Source organism: Harpia harpyja, chromosome 16 (assembly GCF_026419915.1).
Source record: "Harpia harpyja isolate bHarHar1 chromosome 16, bHarHar1 primary haplotype, whole genome shotgun sequence".
NCBI classification, from domain to species: Eukaryota; Metazoa; Chordata; class Aves; order Accipitriformes; family Accipitridae; genus Harpia; species Harpia harpyja.
This window is the reverse complement of record NC_068955.1, coordinates 17,350,677-17,373,844: the sequence shown is the minus strand read 5'-3', so window position 1 is coordinate 17,373,844 and position 23,168 is coordinate 17,350,677. Positions and strand designations below refer to the sequence as shown.

General features: G+C 39.0%; 1 protein-coding gene across 1 annotated transcript in view; it reads right to left on the bottom strand.

Annotated features, from left to right (window-relative positions):
* SERGEF (secretion regulating guanine nucleotide exchange factor) overlaps positions 1-23,168 on the bottom strand; it is a 175,539-nt gene that overhangs the window by 150,902 nt on the left and 1,469 nt on the right. Inside the window, 7 exon segments of the mRNA XM_052811578.1 lie at positions 12,926-13,084; positions 16,445-16,507; positions 16,808-16,921; positions 18,314-18,374; positions 21,179-21,273; positions 21,616-21,771; positions 22,494-22,632. Coding sequence (XP_052667538.1) covers positions 12,926-13,084; positions 16,445-16,507; positions 16,808-16,921; positions 18,314-18,374; positions 21,179-21,273; positions 21,616-21,771; positions 22,494-22,632 — 787 coding nt within the window.

The following is a 23,168-nucleotide window of genomic DNA, read 5'->3' as shown; positions in this document are numbered from 1 at the left end:
ATGAGATCTCTAGATCAATGCACATACATGCACAGATCATGTACACACAGGCAGCTTCTTTCAAAAGTTGAGCTTGGTAATGCTTACCTTAGTAAACACTTAGCTTAAAATGAAATTATTTGAAAAGGCAATAGCCATTTCTCTCGCACATGTGTCCAAAGACCAACAAAACTAAGAGGGCAGAGTAAATATACATTGTGTTTGGCAATCGATTGCCATACAGATTAGTTCAACTATTATGTAATGATTGGTTTCAGCTTCCAGCCTTTTATTCTATGCAAAGCGACTGCAAAGCACTTCTACCTTACTAAGTATTCGAACTGTTCATCTGAGACCAAGCTATATCCACTTTGCATAACTGCAAAATTTGTGAAGTGCAAATTCTCACCATTTGCCTGTTTCACACCAATTCTTTACACTACTAAGGACTTTGAGTTGCCAAAGTTTCAATCAATCCCATCATCATTCCACTACATGCAACGATGTCATGTGATGTAATAACATTCAACACTCAAAATGAGTTTTTTGCCCTCCCTCAGATCTCCCAGCTGGAAGGGTGTGTAGGGAGGAACCCCCTTACCCAATCTTCCAGTCCATGCTTTTTGCTGAATAACAGAGCCTGATAAAGCAGCATCACTGTGGATAGCTGCTGGGACCCACAGCACATGGGAGTCTAGAAGTTGAATTGAAAGGTGGGAGGCAGAAAGGAGGTGACTCAAGTTACATAGTCTCTGGCACAGTCTGTCAGAACAGCAACCAAACAACAGTGATCTTGTCAGTTACTTATTCCACATTTGGATCTTTCTCTAGTAATACCTATGAATGTGGAACTTGGAGGCAGCTTATGACAGAAGTTAACAGAGCAGTGAATTTTCTCTTGCCTCTACCTTTGCTTCTTTTCAGCTTCACATAGGTGACTTGACAGAGACGTTAGTACAATGTGAATGAAGCGATTTCAGCATGATTCAGGAGAAATGGTTTAACATAACAAAACAGAAATAGTTCAACAAAAGAGCAAGTGGCTCAGTGCCAACAGTTACAGCTACAAGTACACAGAAGAACCAGAAAGACAAGGACACTTATGGTCAAATTCTTCCTCTTCAAAGGAAATTTGTACTAGCTTTGTGCTCTGGTTACACAATAGTTGTGAAAGGGGAGGGGTTTCCAGGAAAATTATCATCATTGCAATTGCAACAGTTTAATTTGCTGTAAGGGAAAAAGAATAAGGGAAAGTAAAAACCCAAGAAATAGCTCATAGCCAACAAGCTGCCCTTCTCAGCCCCCCAAAATTACAACTCTTCTTGCAAATCAGCTCTAGTGGTATAGGATATTGAAAACAGAACAAACACCACATTTACAGGTTTCCTGTATACAAGCACCATAAGAAGGTATCATTTCATAACACAAAAGGAAGCTACCACTGCCAGGAGTCCAGGTGAAAGCCTTTCAGCAGAAACAGAACCCAGATATGGCCCACACATCATAATCAAGAAGATATTTTTTGTTTTCCAATAGGAATGGTAGGGAATACAGACAACCAAAGCCACTGTCACACAAGTAATTACCTTTTTGTGATCAGCTAAGCCTGTCTTCAAATGGCTAGGGATCAGGGTTTCCCTTTTAGCCTTTGAATTCTTTCATAAATACAAGTTAATCTACAATCTACAGTTCTCAGCCTGTTCTTCTTGGTATCCTCCACTGCTTTCTACTGTCCATGTGTTGTCAGTGAGGTCCCATTAGAACTTTCTTCCCTATAATCTTCCACATACTTCCTAATGTATCTGACCTTGTTTATTACATTTGCTAAATATATGGCTAGCCATCAACTGTAGCAATCTAACCACAGAAACAAAAGAAAACAAACAAAAAGTGGGGAAAAAAAAAAGAAAGAAAAAAGAGATTAATGAATCCCTCATCTCACACACTGATGACCTGCACAAAATCTATACCACATGCACATTTTAAAGGTTCATTTTTTCTGAAAGCTTTTTAAAGATCAAAGTTCCTTCAAGTTAGGACAGATACTCACATTACTTAGGTCCACAACAATCACTATTTCCAACAGCAAAAGAGAGGACATGGCACAAAAAAAACCAGCAGAGAAATTCAATACAATATAGTCCCTCTTCCCACACATGTGGTCTATGTTAGAAAAGCCCCAGAGTGCAATGTTGAATGATGACTCATTCTCCAAACTCCTCCCATCATGAAGTACTTACTATAAAAGACACCTGGACAGGACTAAGCAAGCATGAAAGGAAGTCATGGCCAGGATAACCTGGATAAGACTAGCCTTATGCACTGTATCTTCTCCTTCTACTGTGGGAGAGGCATTCTATAGGCTGCCACACACATAAGATAAGCAGAAAAGATCTGCAACATTTGTCACAGCTGTTTTCCTCCTGTTTTATAATTCTTGCTAAAAACACTCAGCATTTATCATGAGCTAAATTTAACAAAAATCCATTTAAATCCTACTCTCCATAGACAATCTGAAGCTCCATTTGCCAATATACTCACAGTATAGCTTACAAGGGGAATTTCAAATATTGAGATAAGTTTCTTTGCCCTTAATGCCAATCACTGATATTTTACAATATTCATTCAAATATCAACACTTCAATCAAAATTAGTGACAGCTTAGCATCTTCCTGACACCTCTCTCTTCACATATAAAAGATATAATATGGCATGGCATGCACAACTATTTACTGACCAACTGAAAGTTACTAAGAACAGGGACAGGCAAAAGAGGGACGGTGACCAAAGAAACAACACAATTACTCAAAAGATGTTGTTAGCAAGCGTCTGTGAAAAATCTTTGCATATGATTAACTCTAAACACTTGATACTAACCTTTCAGAACGTACCTTCAGTTCACATTGAACCTAGCCTCCTCCTCAGCAATCAAACCACAGAAAGAATTTCTTCGAGACTTTTAGTAAAGTCATGTAGAAGTAACTCCCAGCAGGGAGCAGCAGAAATAAGACTGTAGAATCACAAAGCAATATACAGAGACACACACACTCTCTCTAGCTTTGTAAGTTTAAAAATAAAGCCAAGGAATGATGCCAGCCCATGAAGCCAAAGAAAATGCCAATCCCTTCTAGCTATTTACAGCTATCTAGAACTCAAATCCATAGTTTTGAAAATAAAACCCACAGTGCTTTACTGTTCAGTGAGCTAAAAATTCATTAACTTGGTAACAAAAGCTGATACTGTAAAGCATGAAAAAACAAGAGACTGTATAAGCCAGAGCCAGCCCACAGGTTTTGTTTATTCAGTTCTTGTTAAGGGAAGAACAAAATATATAAGAAACATATTTGTGTTGTAAGACAGAACTAAACAAGAGGGGCTGACACACAGAGTAGGATGTAACAGAAGGCTCCCACTGTGCTGGTGAGCCATAGCTGCTGGAGACAAAGTCTGCTGTGCCTCAAGAGAGCACACAGAAGATCCACCACTTACTGAGATCTACCTTCTGGCAGAAAATCTTCCCTGAGATTCAGTGGCAATTTGGCAGTTAAAAGAACAATCTTCTATAGTAGCCCTGGCAAGATCCCACCCCCCTGTCCTCCTCAAAGACAATGTGTTGTAGGATTTGGCTGCTTAAGTGTCATTTGCAGAAACCTTCCATAAATAAACTGTCTGTAAATTTCAGTTCCTTCCTGCTTGAGGAAAGAATTCCCATCAAAACCCTGGGAACAGATAACAGCATAATAAACTTAAGTTGCTGAGGAGTAAGGCTCTTCAGGTCACTAGCTTAGGTTTTCTGGGTTTCCTTGGTTTTTCCTTTCCAGTATAATATACTTGAAAAATTCAAGTTAATTCTTGATTTAGTCTACCAGACTGACCATATCCCTGATCCCATGAACAAAATAAGGTCCAAAACAAGCAAAGCAAGGAGATCTACTCACATGAAAACACACCAAACTTCAACCTCCATAGTACAAAGATAGTACTAACATTTTCTGCAGGCTGATATACCTGCTCAACCTGTCTCAACTGCCAAGGCAAAGTAAAGCACAGCATGTTCTACCAGGTCCCTCAATTAAAATGAAGATGTTTAATCTAGGCAACCCAATAGCACAAGATCACAGAGGAGACAAAGGATCTTGCTGTACCTTGCTGAAGGCAAGAAGGTTAAATGTTGATAAATACTGGGGAAAGGAGGGTGTTGTACCCCAACTCCAGAACTGCCCATTTCCAAAGTTAATTCTTACAAGAGTCTTCCCTTCCACTGAAGGTTCCTTCTTGAGGACTGGCTGAATCTTTATACACCAGGCCTCACAAAACCCTCAAAGTTGGGGCTATGGAGACACAGACTGGGCCATCCTTGAACAAGAAGTAGGAAAAGTGATGCCAGGAACAGGAAAACAGAGCTTCCACAAGGCACTGATGCTTTTCATTCTTGGCTGTTTTTCCCAAGCACCTATAAAAAGACTGATGCCATGGAATTTCCTCAACTCAGGGTAGAGGGGAGAGGGAAATCAAGGTTTGTTCCCATCAGCAAAGAGTATAGAGGATTCAAAACAATTGTTCCTATCGGCAAAGCAGACGTGATGACCAAATTGCAACAACAGAAATCGACCTCGTTGGAGCAGAATTCTGGATTACTGAAGGAAATGGTTCAAGGACATGTGAGGAATCTGGACATCTGCCTTCAAAGCTCTCAAAAGGGCAAGACTAACCTAAAGAGGCACTCCTTCCAGTGAGGACGTTCCTTCCTCAAACAGGAAGAAAAAGGTATCATAGGGCTGCCCAAACTGTAGTGCTTGAGAACAAAAAAAAATGTTTGTGCACAAATTCATTAGCTTTACTGTGTCTTCCTCAAAGTTTTTGCATTAATGGGATGATTCATGACTGGAAAGGAACTTTCTGCCAAAAGAAAAGATTCCTTTCATATAAATTACTTAACAAAAGTCAACTCTCCACATTGATGTATTCACAGAAAATAAATAGCAAATTGCCACAAATTTCTAGAACACTTTATAGTTTATACACATGTATTTTGCAAAGCCTAAGTACTTATTTACCTATGTGTCTCTATGGAAAAAACGTAAAATAAATCCAATTCAGAATATGAACTCAACATACATAAGATTAAGCTACGTTAAAGACCTTGAACTGTCTTAAACACTAATTCCACACCTGTAAAATTTTACATGTATCCATACAATGTCAAGTGAATGCTCCTTTTTACTTTATGTATGTGCTCTCCCAGACACCTTTCAATTTTCAGAGTATCCACAGGGTGGAAACTTGCCACAAATTTCACCCCAAATCCTGGAAGAGCTAGTACATTCCCTGTCCCCCAGCAGGTCACCAGACAGGAACAGATCTCCCAAGTAACATACTACCCAGTTCCCATTAACCCCTACTTCAGCGGCTTGTACAAACTTCACTTAAACATAACTGTCATGAAAGTTGAAACAGCAATGAGATGGATGTGTGATGTAACAAGAAGCCAGCTTTGAAAACAATACAGAATATAAGGCAATTTCCATATGAATCTAGAATCTTAATCTTGTTATTGCACACTAAATTTCCCACAGATCCCATATTAACTTCTGCAAAGCTTTAATTCCTGAATTTTGGTCCCCAAGCTTGTGCATTTCCTTCCCTCCCCTTTCCATGCTCTATGCTTTATAATCAAATGCAAGACCTTCAAGACAGGCCCTGAAGTTTTAAAATTTGCCAGCCAAAACCAGCTGCATCTAAAGTCTTTTTCTTAATGTAACCAAAAGTTCCACTATCAGTCAGATCATGAGATGCATATGTTGTAAACCAACCATATCACCAGTGTAAACTCAGAAAGTGATGACAACTGAAAACACATTCAATACATGCACTAAAAACTTATTTCATGATCTACTTATTCTCTCTCAAGCTTCACAGTTTTCAGGGGCCAAAGTTATATTCTGCACATTCTAACTTCAGCAATTTTGGTACTTAATAGACCTTCCCACTTGGGTCCTGTAAGTGCTCCTAAAACACCCCAGACCAAATACAAAAAGTGCTACAAGGGCTTAATGCTGGCAACATTTTCCTGTTAGATTCCATTCATTATCTCAATTCAGGCTTCAGCTTGTCTCTCTCTTGTTCACTTTGCCATTTTTCTTTTTTGTCTTAAGCTGGAGTCTCAGCATTGGAACAAACTATCAACAACAGAGGCGAACCTTCCACTTTCTCAAAGTATCCTAGCAGAGCTGCCAAATCTGCTTGGACTCAAGTGAAAAGAATACCGGCCCACTCATCCCGGTATATGTGCAAACTGGGTGACTACAGTGGTTCCAGTGGCACTCTAATTCAGTCACTGGACCTGCAACCTAAAAAAAGAAAAAACAAAAAAAACACCCTACCATCAGGTGAATGTTTTCTAGAGGTTACATTTCTGTCGAGCAAAAATTACTGGGCTTAACACTGGGACATAGAGGTGGAATTCAACAGCACACTTTGGAATAACTCATAAGATCTCCCGTGGCAGCTATTTCTGCTGCTAATTTCTATGCATCTTCAACTGACATTCTTTGTTGCTTTTTCTTATAGTGCACAACAATGACCATTTATTACGACAGCAAGGAACGTAACAGGAAGGCTCTGAAGCATAAGCTCCCATTGCTTCATAACATCAAGCTACAGCATCATAAGAAGCAGGTAAGAACAACCATACACCACAAAACCACAGAAAAGCAAGCGCATTTACCAGATTTTAGTTAGAGTTTACTTAGCCCAAGATAGATGGACAAATGCTTTTCTTTCTTAAACAGTCATTTTGCAGGTTCTGCTTCAAAGGGGTTCAGGGTTTTCTATCAATTTGCAGTTTTTTATTTAGCTCATTTCTAGTATTTTACCTGTTTTACCAAAACCCAGCATCCTACCAAATGAAATACAGCTACCTTACATTAAAAAGAATGTCAGGGGCTCCAGTTTCAAACTGTTTGAGTGTCAGCTATAGTGCCTAAAAAGAGGAAAGGAAAGTCCCCATAAAACAGATGCCTTACTGGTATCACAGATAAGCATTTAAAAAAAAAAATATATATATATATATCTATCATCAGTATTTGCTGTCCTAGGGAGCTGCTGAAAAATTCAAGGCAAAGTAAGTATGCGTTCCCATATGAGGAAGGCTGCCAGTCTTGATTGAAAAGAAAACGGGAAAGGACCTCTAGTGGGCTGAAACTGCACTCCCCGGGTGCCAGACAGCAACCTCCTTCCACTTCACCTCCCTGCACTTACACCACAGCTACTGCTTCACTTGCCAGCAAAGCCTGATAGTTTTACCTAGTGACTGGCATCAGAGAAAGCACGTACTTATAAGCGCAATTACAGCAGTAAGCCTCCTTTTCAGGCTAGCTAATTAGAAACATTCCCTTGGTCTGCTCTCAGTGTTTGGAGGGACGCATTTTCATTTGCTTCAGAAAAAAATGGAAATCGGTTCTATTTTACCATGTAGGTCACTAACATGTCAGACCACTTCAGAGTGGTTTTGTGTGGCCTAAAGGACATAACATCAGGGACAATCAAAGACACACAAATTCAGATGCACATCTGGAATGAGGATTCAGAATATTAGTCAGACTGTCAAGGCATTTTGTTCTTCCAACACTTTTTAGCTGTAAGCAGTTCTGCACAGGCAGCAGAAATACCATTTAAACTGCATTTTTAAGGTAACTCCAGGGTAAAAGAGCTTGCAATTCTTTATCTGAGCTCAAACAAGGCATAATTTCATGTGACGGTACATGAAAAATAGATCAGTGAACGTATTCAGAATACTTAGATAATAAAGCAGGTCAGATTAAGAAAGCTTATTTATTAGGCATCCCAGCTAAAAAGAAAATAACTCTTTTGAATTGAAGTTCATGATTCACCTCTAAGTCTTTAAAAGCCTTCTCTTGCTATATTTAGGTTTGTCTTCAAGTCAGATCAGTTCTATCATTTCCCAAAGTAGACTAATTTACATCTTCAGCGTTATAGGCCACAACTTAGCTCTCTTTTAAATGATCCAGGCAATAACTTCTCTTTCAGCAATTGCCCTCAAAGGGTTTGTATCAACTTGAGAAAGACCATGAATTAAAGTTGACATTGTTAAGCAGAGCGATGCAAGACAGCTGCTCATTATTATTCAAAAATATCACCACCTATACTGCAGTGGTGCTCCTTGTGCCATTAAGCAGCATGCTGGAAAGGAAGCAAACCATTTTACAGAGCAGTTGCCTGAAGAGCATAATACTTGCACTTGGAGTCTAAGGCCAGAAGAATGCATCTGGTCTGTCCTTCACATAGAGCAATAACAGTACTGCCCTGTCATAATTGAAAAGCATGCCTGAAAGTCACTTGATACAAGCATTCATGCAGAAAATAACAACTAAACCAAAGACACTAACAAGTTCATCTCTTACCACCAGAGACCTGATCAAAAAGCAACCAGGGTCTCTCAACCTTAATCTTTTTGGACCAACCATCATCGACTAGGACCATCACTAGTAGCAGAATAAAATAACTTATTTTGAAAGAGTACTGGTGGTGCCACAAAGCCTAATTGTGTTTCTCTCCTCTGTAGAAATCAGTAACCAAGGCAGAAAAAGAGTTGTCTGTCTTGAAGGATTTTGTGAGTGATTTTACAGAAAGATTGCATACAATGGAAATAGTCCAAAAGAAACCTCTATGATTAAAAAGAATAAAGAATTGGAGCTGACAAGGATCATTTAAGGATGAGAATGAAAAACACAACATCCTATGAAAACATTGCTTAACGTCTTTAAGTCAAGCAATTAATTTCTCAGGAATTAATTTCTTGAATCTGAACTCTTTATGACAGAAACAGCAAATGAAAAGAGAGTTGACAAACTCTTAAGAGAAATGACAGGAAACAGGACTTTCAAAACAGTCACTGAAAGAGGTAGAATATAACATATGAAAGAGATGTGGGTATTATAGTGATTTCAGATGCAATTAAAATCCCTTTTAAGGACAGAGTGGGGAAGAAATGAAAAAAAAGTTGTGTGTTTTGCTTTAGGTTACAATGCAAAATTCTGCCAACAGCATGAAGGAAAAACTAAGTGAGTCTTTTAAAACAGGCTAGTTTATATAAGAGGGAAAGCTTAATACAGAAGAAGCAAATATTTATGCCGTGTTCCTTCTTTTCTGATAACAAAGTTGGTAACTTGCTTGGACTCACTTTTAAAGTGTCAAACCCCTGCATCCATGAAACTGCCCACTATTCCTCCAGATGGTTGCTTTTAACAACATCACTGTCTCATTTACTTTTCAGTGTTCCATTAGTTCTGCAGTCAAGCACTGTTCATCTGGCAAATAAAGATCAAAATGTCATTTTGAAACAGCAGAATTTGTGAATTTCTGCATGAACAGAGTGTCCAGCTTTTATCCACCCAGTTTCTTCCTATGTCTATCCAATGAGAAAAGTTTTAATTTACTGCCAAGACAGCTGCAGTTATGAATGTTTTATTATTACTACTCTGACCAGGATTAATGTCCTGGGGAAAAAAAAAAAACCACAAACATAACTCTAAGTATTTGTAATGGCCTCTTAAAATTCCACTACCTTCTGTGGAAAACACATGATTTCAAATACAGTACCATAAATGTTGAACTATTAAATTTTGCATTATGGTTGGACTATTAATTAGAAAAAACTTATCCATTCTTTCATGGAGCAAAATCCCTATACACTGCAATGTCTTTCCAAAGTATGTTCCTACCTTCCACAATGAACAGAGAGAAGCATCATCCTACAATATCCCTTCCTTGCATTTTCCTGTGTCCAAAAATCACTCTATTTTGCTTCCTTTCCACTAATTGTGGAACTCTCCAGAGTAAAGTGAGCAGGAATTGTTTATATCGGTGGTCTCCAAAGTGGAGTGCATGCAGCCCAGGGGATGCACAAGACAATCCACTGGAGGGCAGGAAGAAAATAATAAATTAATTAATTAACATTTTAATTTATTAATAAATTAATAATGGTTTTAATTTAGTTAATAAAATAATAATTTAAGTAGTGTTTATTTCATCTTTATCTCATCCTTTTTAAAGTTTCGATTGTGCATGTTTTAGAGCTTGCGCAACACTACAGTAGTACATGTCTATAATTTATAAATAAATAAGTATAAATATATTGGGAGTGGGTTCTTAAAAAAAATAATTTTACTGATGGGGCTGCACAATCAATAAAGTTTGGAGACAGCTGGTTTATGTGACTTCAGCACCAGGAAACTGAAGCAGCATTTCCTCCTTTGCCAGAAGGAGGTAAAAATAATGGAGGAAGAACGGCACACAGGGAAAAGTTTTCAAGTGGGCTGCATTTTTCAGTTACTTAGTTGCAAGTTTAATCACAGGCAGGGAGTGATTTTTCAGAAACAGCTAAGTGCTCATCTAACACTATGTCTAGTAGTTGAGCAACCCTTGAAAATCCCATGAGATTCTGATTGGCATCTAGAGGCTGCCAAAGGCCATTCAAAATCTTATTCTGGATGACTTAGGTTCAGGTCCATTGACTTTCAAAGAGATTTAAAATCTAAATACATAAAATTCAGTTTCAGCAATAACTTATGCCACTGCATCACTTGGCCAGTTTTCTAATGCAGATGTAAAGTCAGCCTATTTTTATTTAAATTACTTTCAAACACTCATGACAAAAAAAATCTCTGCTAGTCACTTGACACACTTTTTTTTCTTCTTCTTAAAAATCACCTACTAAAACAGTCACTTCATTTCTGTGATGGCCACAGATAAGTATCAATTAAGTGAAACTTTAAAGTTACTAAAACTTTGGACAAGTTTTACTTAGTGGGTATGCATTATTAAGAAATAGTGAAGCAAGGCAAACCATGTTGTCAAGACTCTCTTTTTAAAAATTAGGTTATCCTGACTAATGTCTTTTTTTCAACCATTTCTGTTCCAGTGAAAATGACGCTAAGCACTTTATTCAATAATTACACATTTTGAGATAAATTCCTTTACTCCACCTGAAAAGTTTCCAAGCAGCACGTAGCATTGATTACAGCTCTGAAATTTTCAGTATAGCATCCTCTAAAAATCAGAGTTCAAATATTTCTTTTAAATAGCTAAGAGTGCAGCTAGAGTAATGCAGTTTTTCTACATGACATTTCTCTCATGTACTTTGATGTCAAACAATGAATGCTATGAAACAAAACACTTAACCAATTTGTTTTTCTAGTCATGCATCGCATCCCTCCAAATTCTAGCACCAAGAGTTCACAGTATACGGTAATTAAAACAGACACTTTTCTCACAGAGCAAGGGACACGACTGCATAACTGTTTCAGGATTTACAGCACCAATTTAATAGAACATTTCAGCACATGCTGACCTTTGGGCATCTAAGAACTCCATTTAAATAAAACTACCCATGCTGAAGGCCAAGCACTCTTTGAACCAGTCCCCATAATTACAGAACCCAGTAAATACCAGTAACAGATCTGTGGTCCCTTCTGCAGTTTTCCTAACAAACAGGTTGTATCCTGACAGACCACTAGGCTCTTCCATCCCCAATGTGACTCTCGGAAAAACGCTTTCACCTGCTCTTCATTTCCTCACCAGGCAGTTTATACAAGGCAAAAGCAGAAATGCATGTATGCTACCCCTGCCAATATAACTCTGGCTGTTCTGTTTGTTCTTTGGAAGACTTTCATCCTCCTGTTAGTCTTAACTATCACACCACACTGTGCAACAGAAGCAAATAGCACAGACTGTTCACACGTGAACACCACAAAACAGTTTCAGATGTCTGTCTTACCTTTCTATCTCGTCTACCTTCCCCTCCTGCTTTTGTGTTTCACAACAGAACAACAATACAAGTGCATTCAGATGACCTTAATCAGATCAACCATCCTTTAACGCATGAATGTCATTACTGCATAACCTTCCTCTTATCTCTCCCTAGGAAAGAATCTAACCTTACAGCCCTCTGCATGTGGCAAGCTTTCACACTGTCCTCACTGGAAAGGTTCCCAGGAAGGTACAGCTTCAACATTAAATCTTCTTCCATTCCATCTTCAGGGGATGCTCTTCAAATTTAATGATGCCTTTTTTTACCTGTCTTTTCGAAACATTTTCTGGGTTTGACCACAAACACACACACATACAAGCCAGCTTATTTTAATTTATTGACTTTCTTCTGAACACATGATTTTATTTGTCCTTAAAACACTTTACTAAAGAAAAGCAGCACAAAAAGCTAGGCTCACTCAAAGTACAGGAAGGTTAGAACAGTTGTGCAAAGCCATGTAATTTATTTCACTTACTGCAATGAGACCATGTCTTCTCAGATGGGATGGCAGAACCAGAGGTTTCTTGGCTATGCCTGTTCTTAAGATCCTCAGCTAACACTCAGGTAAGCTGGGAATGGTACATGTCTATCCCGCATGCCTTTCAGACAGACACTTGCTAGGATTATCTTCCCCTCTGCCTAATTCCTGTGCCCTGAATGAGAGTTTTGCCCATATCTTCCTGCCAAATATAGTCATGTATCTTGGAAGCTGCAGCCATATTTTCCTGCATCTCTATTTTCTGAAGTAAGTTTTCCACCTTCTTTTCTCTCCAAAGAAGATGTCATAACTCACCCAGTAGAATGATCTTTAGAAGCTCATACGTATGCTGGTATACCAGCAACCTGATGATGCAGAGAGGCTGCATCCCTCCAGTGTGTACATGCAGATGCTACTGCATTTATGAAAATGCTATGCCCTCCGATCTATAAGCACAATACTACTTCAGGGACAGAAGCCAAAGGATGTCTGTCCTCACCATTTTCAGGAGACAACCGCTGCTCAGGTGAAACTGCAAAACTCTGCATCCAACCAGTATCAGTGAGAAAGAACACTGCATGCAATAAAGACAATTTACTGCTTTGGTCCCAGAAGTTACTGTTTTTTAGACATCCTACCTGTTCGTGCCACCAAGTGGGTCCAGCCACTCCAAACTGCTCCAATCTTTTCATGTGAGAAAAACTCAGTCTCAATCTTCTTGGGCTCCGCAATAAAGATCTCTTTGCTCACTAGCTGCCCATGTTTGTTGCTACCCCAGACATACAGGTGTCCTTCATCTACAATAGACAGAGAGGTAACATTTGTTGAAAAGTGATATACATAGAACACCACCAGACACAGGCTCTGTCTCAACTCAGTGATGCTGAGGAAAGAATAACATTTCATTCAATTTCTGTGTTCACTGTATGCTTTTTCCTACCATTCTTTACCACATGTGCGCACAGTGTAACTAGGATATCACAAATTTGCAAGGGCCTTAACAACACAGCCTGGTTTTTGAGGGCTACATGACTCCCTGAAACAACCAGAGCTTTAAGGTCAAACTGCCTAGACCTCATTTCTACTGTGAGCCTCTCAAAGATGACAAAGATGTTTACAGCAAAGGCTAATTTTTATTAGAAAACTAACCGCAGTAGTCAACTTCTCCAAGAAAAAAAAAAAAATCAAAGTATCTTGGGGACACTCACTGAGCAGTCCCACTCAGTCCACTCTGTTCTTACAGGCGAGCTTTTACCTCCACCCCAAAGCTTTGATTTAGTCCAGTAAATAACTTTCTGATTTGCAGCAAATAATTTAACTCCTCTCCAGTACCTGGGACTCTTCAAAGCCTGGCTGGCTGCTCCTGCTCTGGATTACAGTCTCCCAGCCTCTCTACGAGAGCTACAGGCTCCTAGCTCTGCTCCTGCCTTCTTCAGCTTGAGCAAATTCAGTAAATCCCCCAAAGCAGAGACAGTCTAATGCTCCTTGTCTCACCTTGCACAGTCATTTCCTGAAGTAATTGGACACATAGCTGTGAACATACAGCTAAAGCAGGTACCACCCACCACAAGGCAAAATTAAAATCATGCCTCAAAACAATGCTAGACAACTAGTGAGAGTCCTCTGTAAATAACCACTGGTCTTCCCCACCCCTTTTCCAGAATAGACATTTGTGCAAGTGCACAGTCCAGGATTACACCCACAGGGATAATTATCTTTACAGAAACATCCACATTGCTTCATATGTTTCACTGGTGCAAGCTGGAGTTGCTCACAGCCTAACAACCAATTGACAGTAACAAGATGACTGTGGAAATGAGTCCTTCTGCAGATATTACATATCATTAGTTTCATCTTTTCACCATAAAATCATTCCGCCCAGGTGCTAGGCCTCCGCATCAAAACAAAAAAACAAAACAAAAAAAAAAAAAAAACCAACCCACAAGAAACACTTAACAGAACATGAGCTGCATCAGGCCTCCCTAAGTCCTTTGCCACCCTGTACAAGCTGCAAGCATAAGAAATAAATCTTGCACACATGAAGTACGTGATCATGGGCCCAGAAAGACTGGAAGCCATATCATTTCCAACATGGAATTGTCAGAGCACACGTCCACAACACTCAAGGCTTCTGAAGTCTCAGGTCAGCACCAAACTCTTTAAAAGCAGCATGATAGGAGTAAATCTTTCAGAGGGAATAAAAGAAAAAGTAGGACTTAGGCTACAACTTATTTAGTGATCACAGTTTGGTAACAGTAACAGAAGGAATGAGCCAGGAGAATTCCACTGTACTACTGCTGTTGAAAAACAAGAGCAAAGGGCTGGGGGAAGCCAGTACTCGTTAAGTTACACATTATTGACAGTCATCTGCAGGACTTCCCATGTTCCTCATTAAAACAACACAACTGAAATGGAGAAACAAATCAAGCAATTGTTTTATTCGAATTCTCCACTAAAATTGATAAATTCTTTCCCAGAGTGAAGTACATACACCTTCTGGAGAGAAAAAAGAGGTCACGGAAACAGTTTGTTTCAACAAAGAAAAACATTATGGTCATTCATGTTTCCACAACTAAATGCACTGCCTCTGTCACCTCCTTTTCTTCTTCAGGAGGTGCATTTGCTTTATCCTGGGAAATGTCATATGCTCAACCCTCACCTCATTTCTTGAGTAGGCTTTAACAAAAACTTAAATACTAAGACTTAGCACCATATTCCCATCATTGGAGGGTTCAGGCCGGTTTGGATACAGGTAGACTACCATCCTTTTTTAAAGGAACTGCCATTCATGTTTTCAACAACCCACTTCAACAGCTGTGTCAAAAACCTGCCTGATTGTAGGTGTTTGGTATCCTACCAGCAGGTGGCTCATGAAAGAGAGCCAAAGAAAATTGCATCACAGTGTGACAGATTCCTAGAAGAAAATCTCCATTTAAATACTACACCCTGAAGTAGTATCTTTACTATATCAAGTATCTTTAAAATAAAAAGTATATTTTAAGCAATAACGAGTATCTTGCAGGATGAAGGACAGCAATAGCATCATATTATTAAAATCTTTGGCACTTATTTTGTTAATCTAGGTCCCCCTGCTGCCAAGTAGACTGCTCTCTTAAATAAAAAGCAAAAGCATGAAAGAATAATCTGTTCACACCCTAAATACAGAGTGCTAATTAGCTAAAGTAGGTTCTGTTTGTCCTTACAGTTCTTCTTCACTAATCGCATATACACTTTGCATCTCAGAATTCAATATAATTTACATCTTGGAGCATCCCCCCATACAACTAAATCTCTGTAGATCTGCATAAGCAAATACTCCAGTGCTCCCTTAATGATGACAGAGGTACCAGATGGCTGCATATTTGCTAAGAACTTGTTCCTATAGTTTGGCAAAGACTTGTCTTCGTAAGGTTCAATATATTTTCCACAGTTCAAAACTGTAAGATTACAGCACGAAGAGCTATTCTGTTTCCCCTTCTCCCAGTCTGCCAAGAAAAAAAAAAAACCACTTTATTAGACTTTCATTACTGGATACTTAATACTCCAGCATGGGAGCACTGCCTGAAGATCAAAGAACAAATGGCAGACATTATGGAAGTGCCTAAGTGATTAAAGCAACTTCCTACTGCTTTAAATAAGCCTTGTGCTCTTACGTTACCTCACACAGATCTGCACAGTTATATTAGAGCCACCTAAGATAACTCCAGACCATCGCACATCCCTGCACAGCACAGCCCCATGCAGAGGCATTAGCTCACATAGCAGAAGCAGGATAGCCACTGGTTCCAGCACCCAACCATCCAGAGTTACCCAATGGGGCATCATCCTGCAGCTCCAGAGACTTACCCAACCATGTGCTTCCACAAATCCTTTCAGAGTGTCTAACCATTAAAAAGCCCAGACCCTTACTTAGTCATAATGGCTAAGTCTCACCTGACCCCAAGAAAAAACACATGTAATTCAGAAAATTCAAAACCTGAATGCAGCTCTTAAAAAAAAGATAGTTCTCAGAATCTAAAACTATTACAAAACAATTAACCAGCACTAACAGGCCAGATCAAATTTTACCAGTCTAACCAAAATTGACAGATGTTTCCAAAGCACAAAAACCTTTATAGGCCGAGACAAGGAATTTCACTTTTGTACCTAAGGCCTACCTGTGAGTGACACCGAATGATAGGAGCTTGCAGCAACTGTCTTCACCTTTACATCTTCCAGGCCTAGAGAAAAATTAGTCTCATAAAATTTGTACAGCAGGTATAATTTCATGCATAAACATGGATACAAGAGTAACAGGATGATGATAAATTTTGTAAAACCCTCTGCTTTTGGGCCATAGACATTGCAAGACTATCCTTTTCTCCCATAGATTATGATCTTGTACGCTCATTCTATCCTTCAGATACTGCACTACATGTTTATAATACCAAGTGGCTTTATAATAAAAGGATGCTACATATCACTCCAAATTATATTTCTGCTCTATCCACCTTTACAAAGGAATCAGATTCCTAGATTACCTGGTATTTCACAGGGTTCTTTTGCTGTCAGGAACAGGGGAAGGATTTTTCCTTGGTTTGCACGCTTTGCCCAAGACGCCATGCCAGTTCCCCACTGAAGCACCAAACCACTCTCTTTCCAGAGTAAACACAAATAGAAGAGATTAACACACATCAACCAACAACAAAATCACTTAACTCATTAATTAGTTTTAAAGGTACATTCACTTCATTTTAACTGATTCAAATTACACTTTAAAAGATCTTTATGCCAGAAACATATGGATAACCCTGGTGAAGTCATCAAGCAACAAACAGTTGCAATTTAATTATACAGGTAAGAAAACTAAGAAGATACTAAGCAACCTGCATCAGCTCTGAGGCCTATATTAGGACATTATTGAGGACTCAGTAACAGAAGTCCCATAGCTGTAGCACCTCCAGAAGGGATACAGTTTACTTATTACTATAAGTTCATTGCACTTTCTCTGCCCTTTCCTTCTCTTCATGCTAATTTGTTTGTGCAGTCCAGCGCACACTGAGGGAGTGAAGTCACTTGTCTTCTCCTCAGGAGCTTTCAAAGACTTGACCTAGCTCTGAAACAAGATGTTCACCGAATGCAGAGCTCAGGGAAGTTTAATTCCCAGTATTCTTACAAGCACCAGAGGTCCCACTCTTCTTCCAAGCATCTCCTTTGCATCTTCAGCTAGACTCCACTACCTGGAATCCATACTAAAGTTCATGCAAAACTAAACCAAATAAAAGAGCACATATAGTTTGTTGTTCCTCAATTTTAATACAACCATGCCACTTGGAAGGTTTACAGTTAGTCCGTGAACAAACTCAAAGTCTCTAAGAGCAGCAGGAGAAATATTTAGACGTTATGACCCTCTCAAGTATACACACAGCAGACAGTGGGAGAAAAGAGTCAGAGGACCAGGTTTTTGAAGGTGTGTGAGTGAAATCAACTCCAATTATATCCTTTCCCTCCTCCCTCAAGAAAAGAAACGTTTCATTCTTGTGATTTTTCCAGGTGTCAATTTCAATTCCATCATTAAAAAAGCCACATGTCATGTGCAGTTCCATTTTGAAACATCTTATACAAACCTAAATCCATTACTTTTCATATTATAACAAATTCAAAATCCTAAGAAGATATTTTGATTGACCAGAAATATTTTTTCCACAAAAAGGCTACATTTATATTCTGTTTCAGAATAGGAGAAAAGAAATCAGTAAGTTTTCCACCCATCAGAAAATTAACTTGTTAATAAACTCACTCTGAGTTCTTGGAGAACAGTTCTTCACCACCAGTTTCCAGCAAGATGTTTCTAGCATATTTATTATTTATGTTAATTTTTACCAAAATCTTAGTAGAAGACTTACAGGAGTATTTTCCCTGTGATATTTAAAATAAACAGAAGCTAAAATAAATTTCATCTTCTTTCCCTCTCTCTCCCCCTCCAAGCTATTAAAACTCCATTTTCATTTGTTACTGAAATGATATTAAAATTATGACATATTTACCTGTAGCAGCAAGGGCATGTCTCAGTCCTGCAGCAACATCGACCACCTTCTCTTTGAGAGACTACTCAAATAAAAGAAAAATATATTTTAGTTGCTTTTTGCATTCAGTGCCTCTGAAAGCAAAATACACCAAACGGACAGAAGTAGAACACTATGAAAATAGTTCTCACAATTCCAGCCTGCATGTCACAATGCATACCAACATTTTGTATCATAAAGGAAGTAAATTTTGGCCAACAAAAATTAGTGGAAACATCTTCAAAAAAAAAAAAAAATCAAGCAAAGCAACTGGATGTACAGCTTTGTGGCAATAAATAAAAAGCCACAGTCAAAATCTTCACATGAAAGAAGGAACCTTGGCGATACAAATATGTTTATTTCTTAATTTTAACTCAGTGTTCCTCAAGAATTACACCAAAACCTCCACAGCAAATACCAGCAACAAGCAGTAACAATTTCCATCAAGCTGTTCAGTCTAACCAAGTTCTGCAGTCACAAACAATACTACTGATAGTACCACCTATACCACTGAAGGTTGCCCAACATGATCATCCAAAGACAACTATATCACCAAGTCATGCGTGCATAAAATTAGTGAGTTAAGTTTTGTCCTGGTTTCAGCTGGGATAGAGTTAATTGTCTTCCTAGTAGCTGGTACAGTGCTATGTTTTGAGTTCAATATGCGAAGAATGTTGATAACACTGATGTTTGCAGTTGTTGCTCAGTAGTGTTTATTCTAAAGTCAAGGATTTTTCAGCTTCTCAAGCCCAGCCAGCGAGAAAGCTGGAGGGGCACAAGAAGTTGGCACAGGACACAGCCAGGGCACCTGACCCAAACTGGCCAATGGGGTATTCCAGACCATGTGACGTCCCATCTAGTATAGGAACTGGGGGGAGTGGGGGCGGGGAATCGCCGCTCGCGGACTAGCTGGGTGTCGGTCGGCGGGTGGTGAGCAATTGCACTGCGCATCATTTGTACATTCCAATCCTTTTATTATTACTGTTGTCATTTTATCAGTGTTATCATTATTAGTTTCTTCTTTTCTGTTCTATTAAACCATTCTTATCTCAACCCACGAGTTTTACTTCTTTCACCAATTTTCTCCCCCACCCCACTGGGTGGGGGGGGAGTGAGTGAGAGGCTGCATGGTGCTTAGTTGCTGGCTGGGGTTAAACCAAGACAAGTTTGCACAAGGTACTTCGATTCTGGCACTTCTCCACTTCCAAGTACTCTGCGAATTTATTATTCTTCTTACAGATGTAACACTACTTAAAATAGATGGCATCAAGCCCAAGCATTTAACAGGATACAAACCAAAAGAGAAAATATTCCAGATGAATGAATGGTCTACATGGTCAGGGAGGTGACAGATTCAGATTAGCACTGTCAATGCTACCATTTTGAAGGCACCATACTGGAATGATGTTCCCAGGAAACACCAAGGATACAGAAACATCAGGTGAGTTAATCCCTGTTCACTAGGGGTTACCTAGGGAATCAGCTGTCCTTCTTCTCCTACATTAAGAAAGCAACAAAGGAGTATCTGGCATAAGCCATGAGGCTAAATTTCTTGTCTGAGAATCCTTCCTGCTCTGAAGTTATTGCTTTCATTAGACATGACAGGTCATGTGGATGGAAGAGTTTCATTAGTGTTCTCCAAACAAGAAACTACAGTGTAAATTAGGGATTAATTAGAATTCCTGTGAGAAGTTTATTTAAACTGTTAGGCTTATAGCCAACAACAGGAAACTTTTGTGATGTTACAAAAGTCTCAGTATCTACCTGTCAAAACATTTTAAAGCAATTAATCTGGAGCTATTCTGAGCTCCCCACCAACACTCAGCAGCACCTCACCTGCAAATATCACCATAGACTTCCACACGACTTACAGGAACAACATGAGTCAGAGTCCAGCCTTCAGCATTTACAACTGAAGGTACTGAACAACAGAGAAATTGCCATCTAACTTTTGCATCCTATTTCCTTGGAAGCTCATATTGTTTGGTAAATACTGGAGGTTAGATAAGAAGCAAGTCAGTGTATTTGTCAGGTCCTTTACATGTAAAAGTAAAAATCACTTTAATCTCAAAAGTGATAAAATAAAAGTTTATTCCCTCAGGTCTAGTTTTCCTACAGCTACATACTTTCTCAAACTACTATTATTTCAGGGGTGACCAAACTTACTTTTATCTAATTGTTTTTACAGCCAAGAAATAATACTATAGTCCTCATTTCAGGGGAAGAAACTCTGACAGTTATAAATACGCTCAAAAAAGCAACATACCTAAAAAACAGACCTGCTGCACAAAAAGCACAAGAGCAATAGATGAAAAGAATTGTGATAGCTAACTTTGTTGAACTCCATCATGCAGGTTTTTTTTTTTAGGGGTGGATTATTGTTGGTTTGGTTTGTTTTGCTTTGAACTATTAAGCACAAACCTCCAACAAGGTATAGTGAAGGCACATACTCTTCACATAGCAAAACATATCTAGTATCTTACAAACTTGAGGCAAAGCTTCAGTTGGAGTAAATTTGCTGTTTCACTACCTTTAGTATCACTTTATATCATATGAGCATCAGACTCATTCTGCAGATGTTATCAAACTACATTACGAAATGTTATAATACCTAGTGAAATAGATGACTTTCTGTTAGAAGTGGGCAACTTCTTCATACAACAAGAAAAGCAGCCTTAGCTTCTCATTTCTGGGTCAATGACCATCTTTGGTCCTTTACTTTGTTTACTGTAACAGGGTCTATAGAAGAGTCTGGCTTAAAGCCCACTGAGGTCAGACAACCTTTTAAGTTGTTGGAAGCAATATAAAGTACAGAGCTCTAAAGCACAATTCCTTTTAAATCTTTACCTCAATCTTTTGTGGAATCAAGCACGGACCTGAAATTTGAGGAACTCCTAATTGTCCAAAAGAGTTAGACCCACAGGATAGAACTAGGCCAGATCCTGCAAAATGAAGTGTTAGAGCCCAATCAGTAAATCCATGAGCAAAACCAAAGCACTGTAACATTCTAACAAGCAAAATATCACAGACGAGTAGCTCAAAAAAGGACCTAACACATCCCATTCCAAAGCCCCTGAGGCCATAGGCTTCTGGTCTTACACACCATGTTCAGTGAAGGTCTGAAGTTCACTGGGATACAAGGAACATGGAGCAATTTAGTTTGCAAGGCAAGTAGCTTAAAACCTGTGAGGGCCGGTGCATTGCACAAGCAATAGCAATGTGGAACTTTCAGCGTGTTCTCTACATCAAGATATTTCTTCAGCTCTTAAGAGAGATAGATTTACCTACTAATATGATTGTAAAATCCCAGCCACAGGCAACTTGTTTTACACAAAAGCCAGACAGGACAGTGCACAAAGTAAAACGCAGTACATCCTCTGTATGATTCAATCCCAACTGCCCATCTTTGTTATGGCCACATACAAAGAGTTCTCCCGCACCTGGAAGGAAAAACAAAACAAAAAAATCATGTTCCATTTCACAGACTAAAAAGACAAGTGTACATCCATGAGATCCTGTGACAAATAAGGACAGTGATTTTGTGTCATTTTAGGCACTGCAATCAAGCTAAAAAGAAAGATAAACAGTTATTTCTGATGTATCAGAAACATCTCTGAATAAGTACAGTTATGGAGAGTTGTGTTTGTCAAGGGAGACAATCCATACAGTAAGACACAGGCACCTCTCACTAAGATGCATGATGAAGTTTTTTTATCACATTCCCATCTGTCTGTATTCCTTCTTTCCCATAATTAGCCGTGGCATACAGCAGAACCTTTCAAAGACCAGATGCTATCTTCTGCTCCTTACCTTAAAACTTCTCAAGATTGAATAACCTCCAGCTTGACTCCTCCCTCCCACCCACCCCCATCTTCAATACAGAAGAATTGGCTGCTTTGTATGAAAAGCTGTTATATGAAACAAGTTAAGAAACAGTCCTCACATAGCCATAAAGTAACCACACAAGATAAGCAAAACAGGAATTTCCCCAATTTCCCCAAAAAAACGAGTTAATTGGCACAGGAGGGACCTGTTTTGCAACTAAGAATTGTACTTGCTCAGAAACAGAAGCCACAGATAGGTGGCAACACCAAATCAACAGGGAAAACAGAAAAAAAAGTGTTTAGAAGTCATACACTCCTTGCAAGTGCAACGTTTTTACCAGTGATAACTGCAGAATGTCCCCCTCCACCAGTAATGCTTTTAATGTCTTGACATTTGCAGGAAACATCTTTCAGTGACTGAGGTACCAGCACATCCTCTTTATGACCAAGACCAAGCTGTCCATAGCTGTTTGCACCCTTCAAATACACACAGAAAAATAACACATTTTTTTTAAACAGTTAACAAAAATAAAGATACACATCCGCTCCTAAGAGCAAACAAGCTTAGCGGGGACATGTCACAGGTTAACCTGCCAGTATTTGCTCCTGAAAATCCCCAAAAATGGCAACCTTCATTCTTACTGCTGTCACACAGGACCTCCAGAATTACCAGCCAGGACTGTCCTAAATTTGCTGTCATGAAGGCTGCCCTTGCAACCCCAGTATTTTAAGAAACATACTGGAATATATCTTGATAAAACTTTAACTGCAGGCTAACAGTTACTAAGGAGGAAAGCCTCATTATCAGGATGATTACCACCTGTTTAATTTTAACACTAATGATTCCCACTCATCACTAAGATCTCACTCATGCCAATGCTTTCTGGCAGTCCACCTCCAGAACAAGATCGGAAAGACATGCTAGCTTGTTCTGGAACCTAAACAAGTAAAGCAGAAACACTTATTCCTCGTTAACTAAGCCTTTTAACTTAAAGTGGTCAAAATTAAAATAT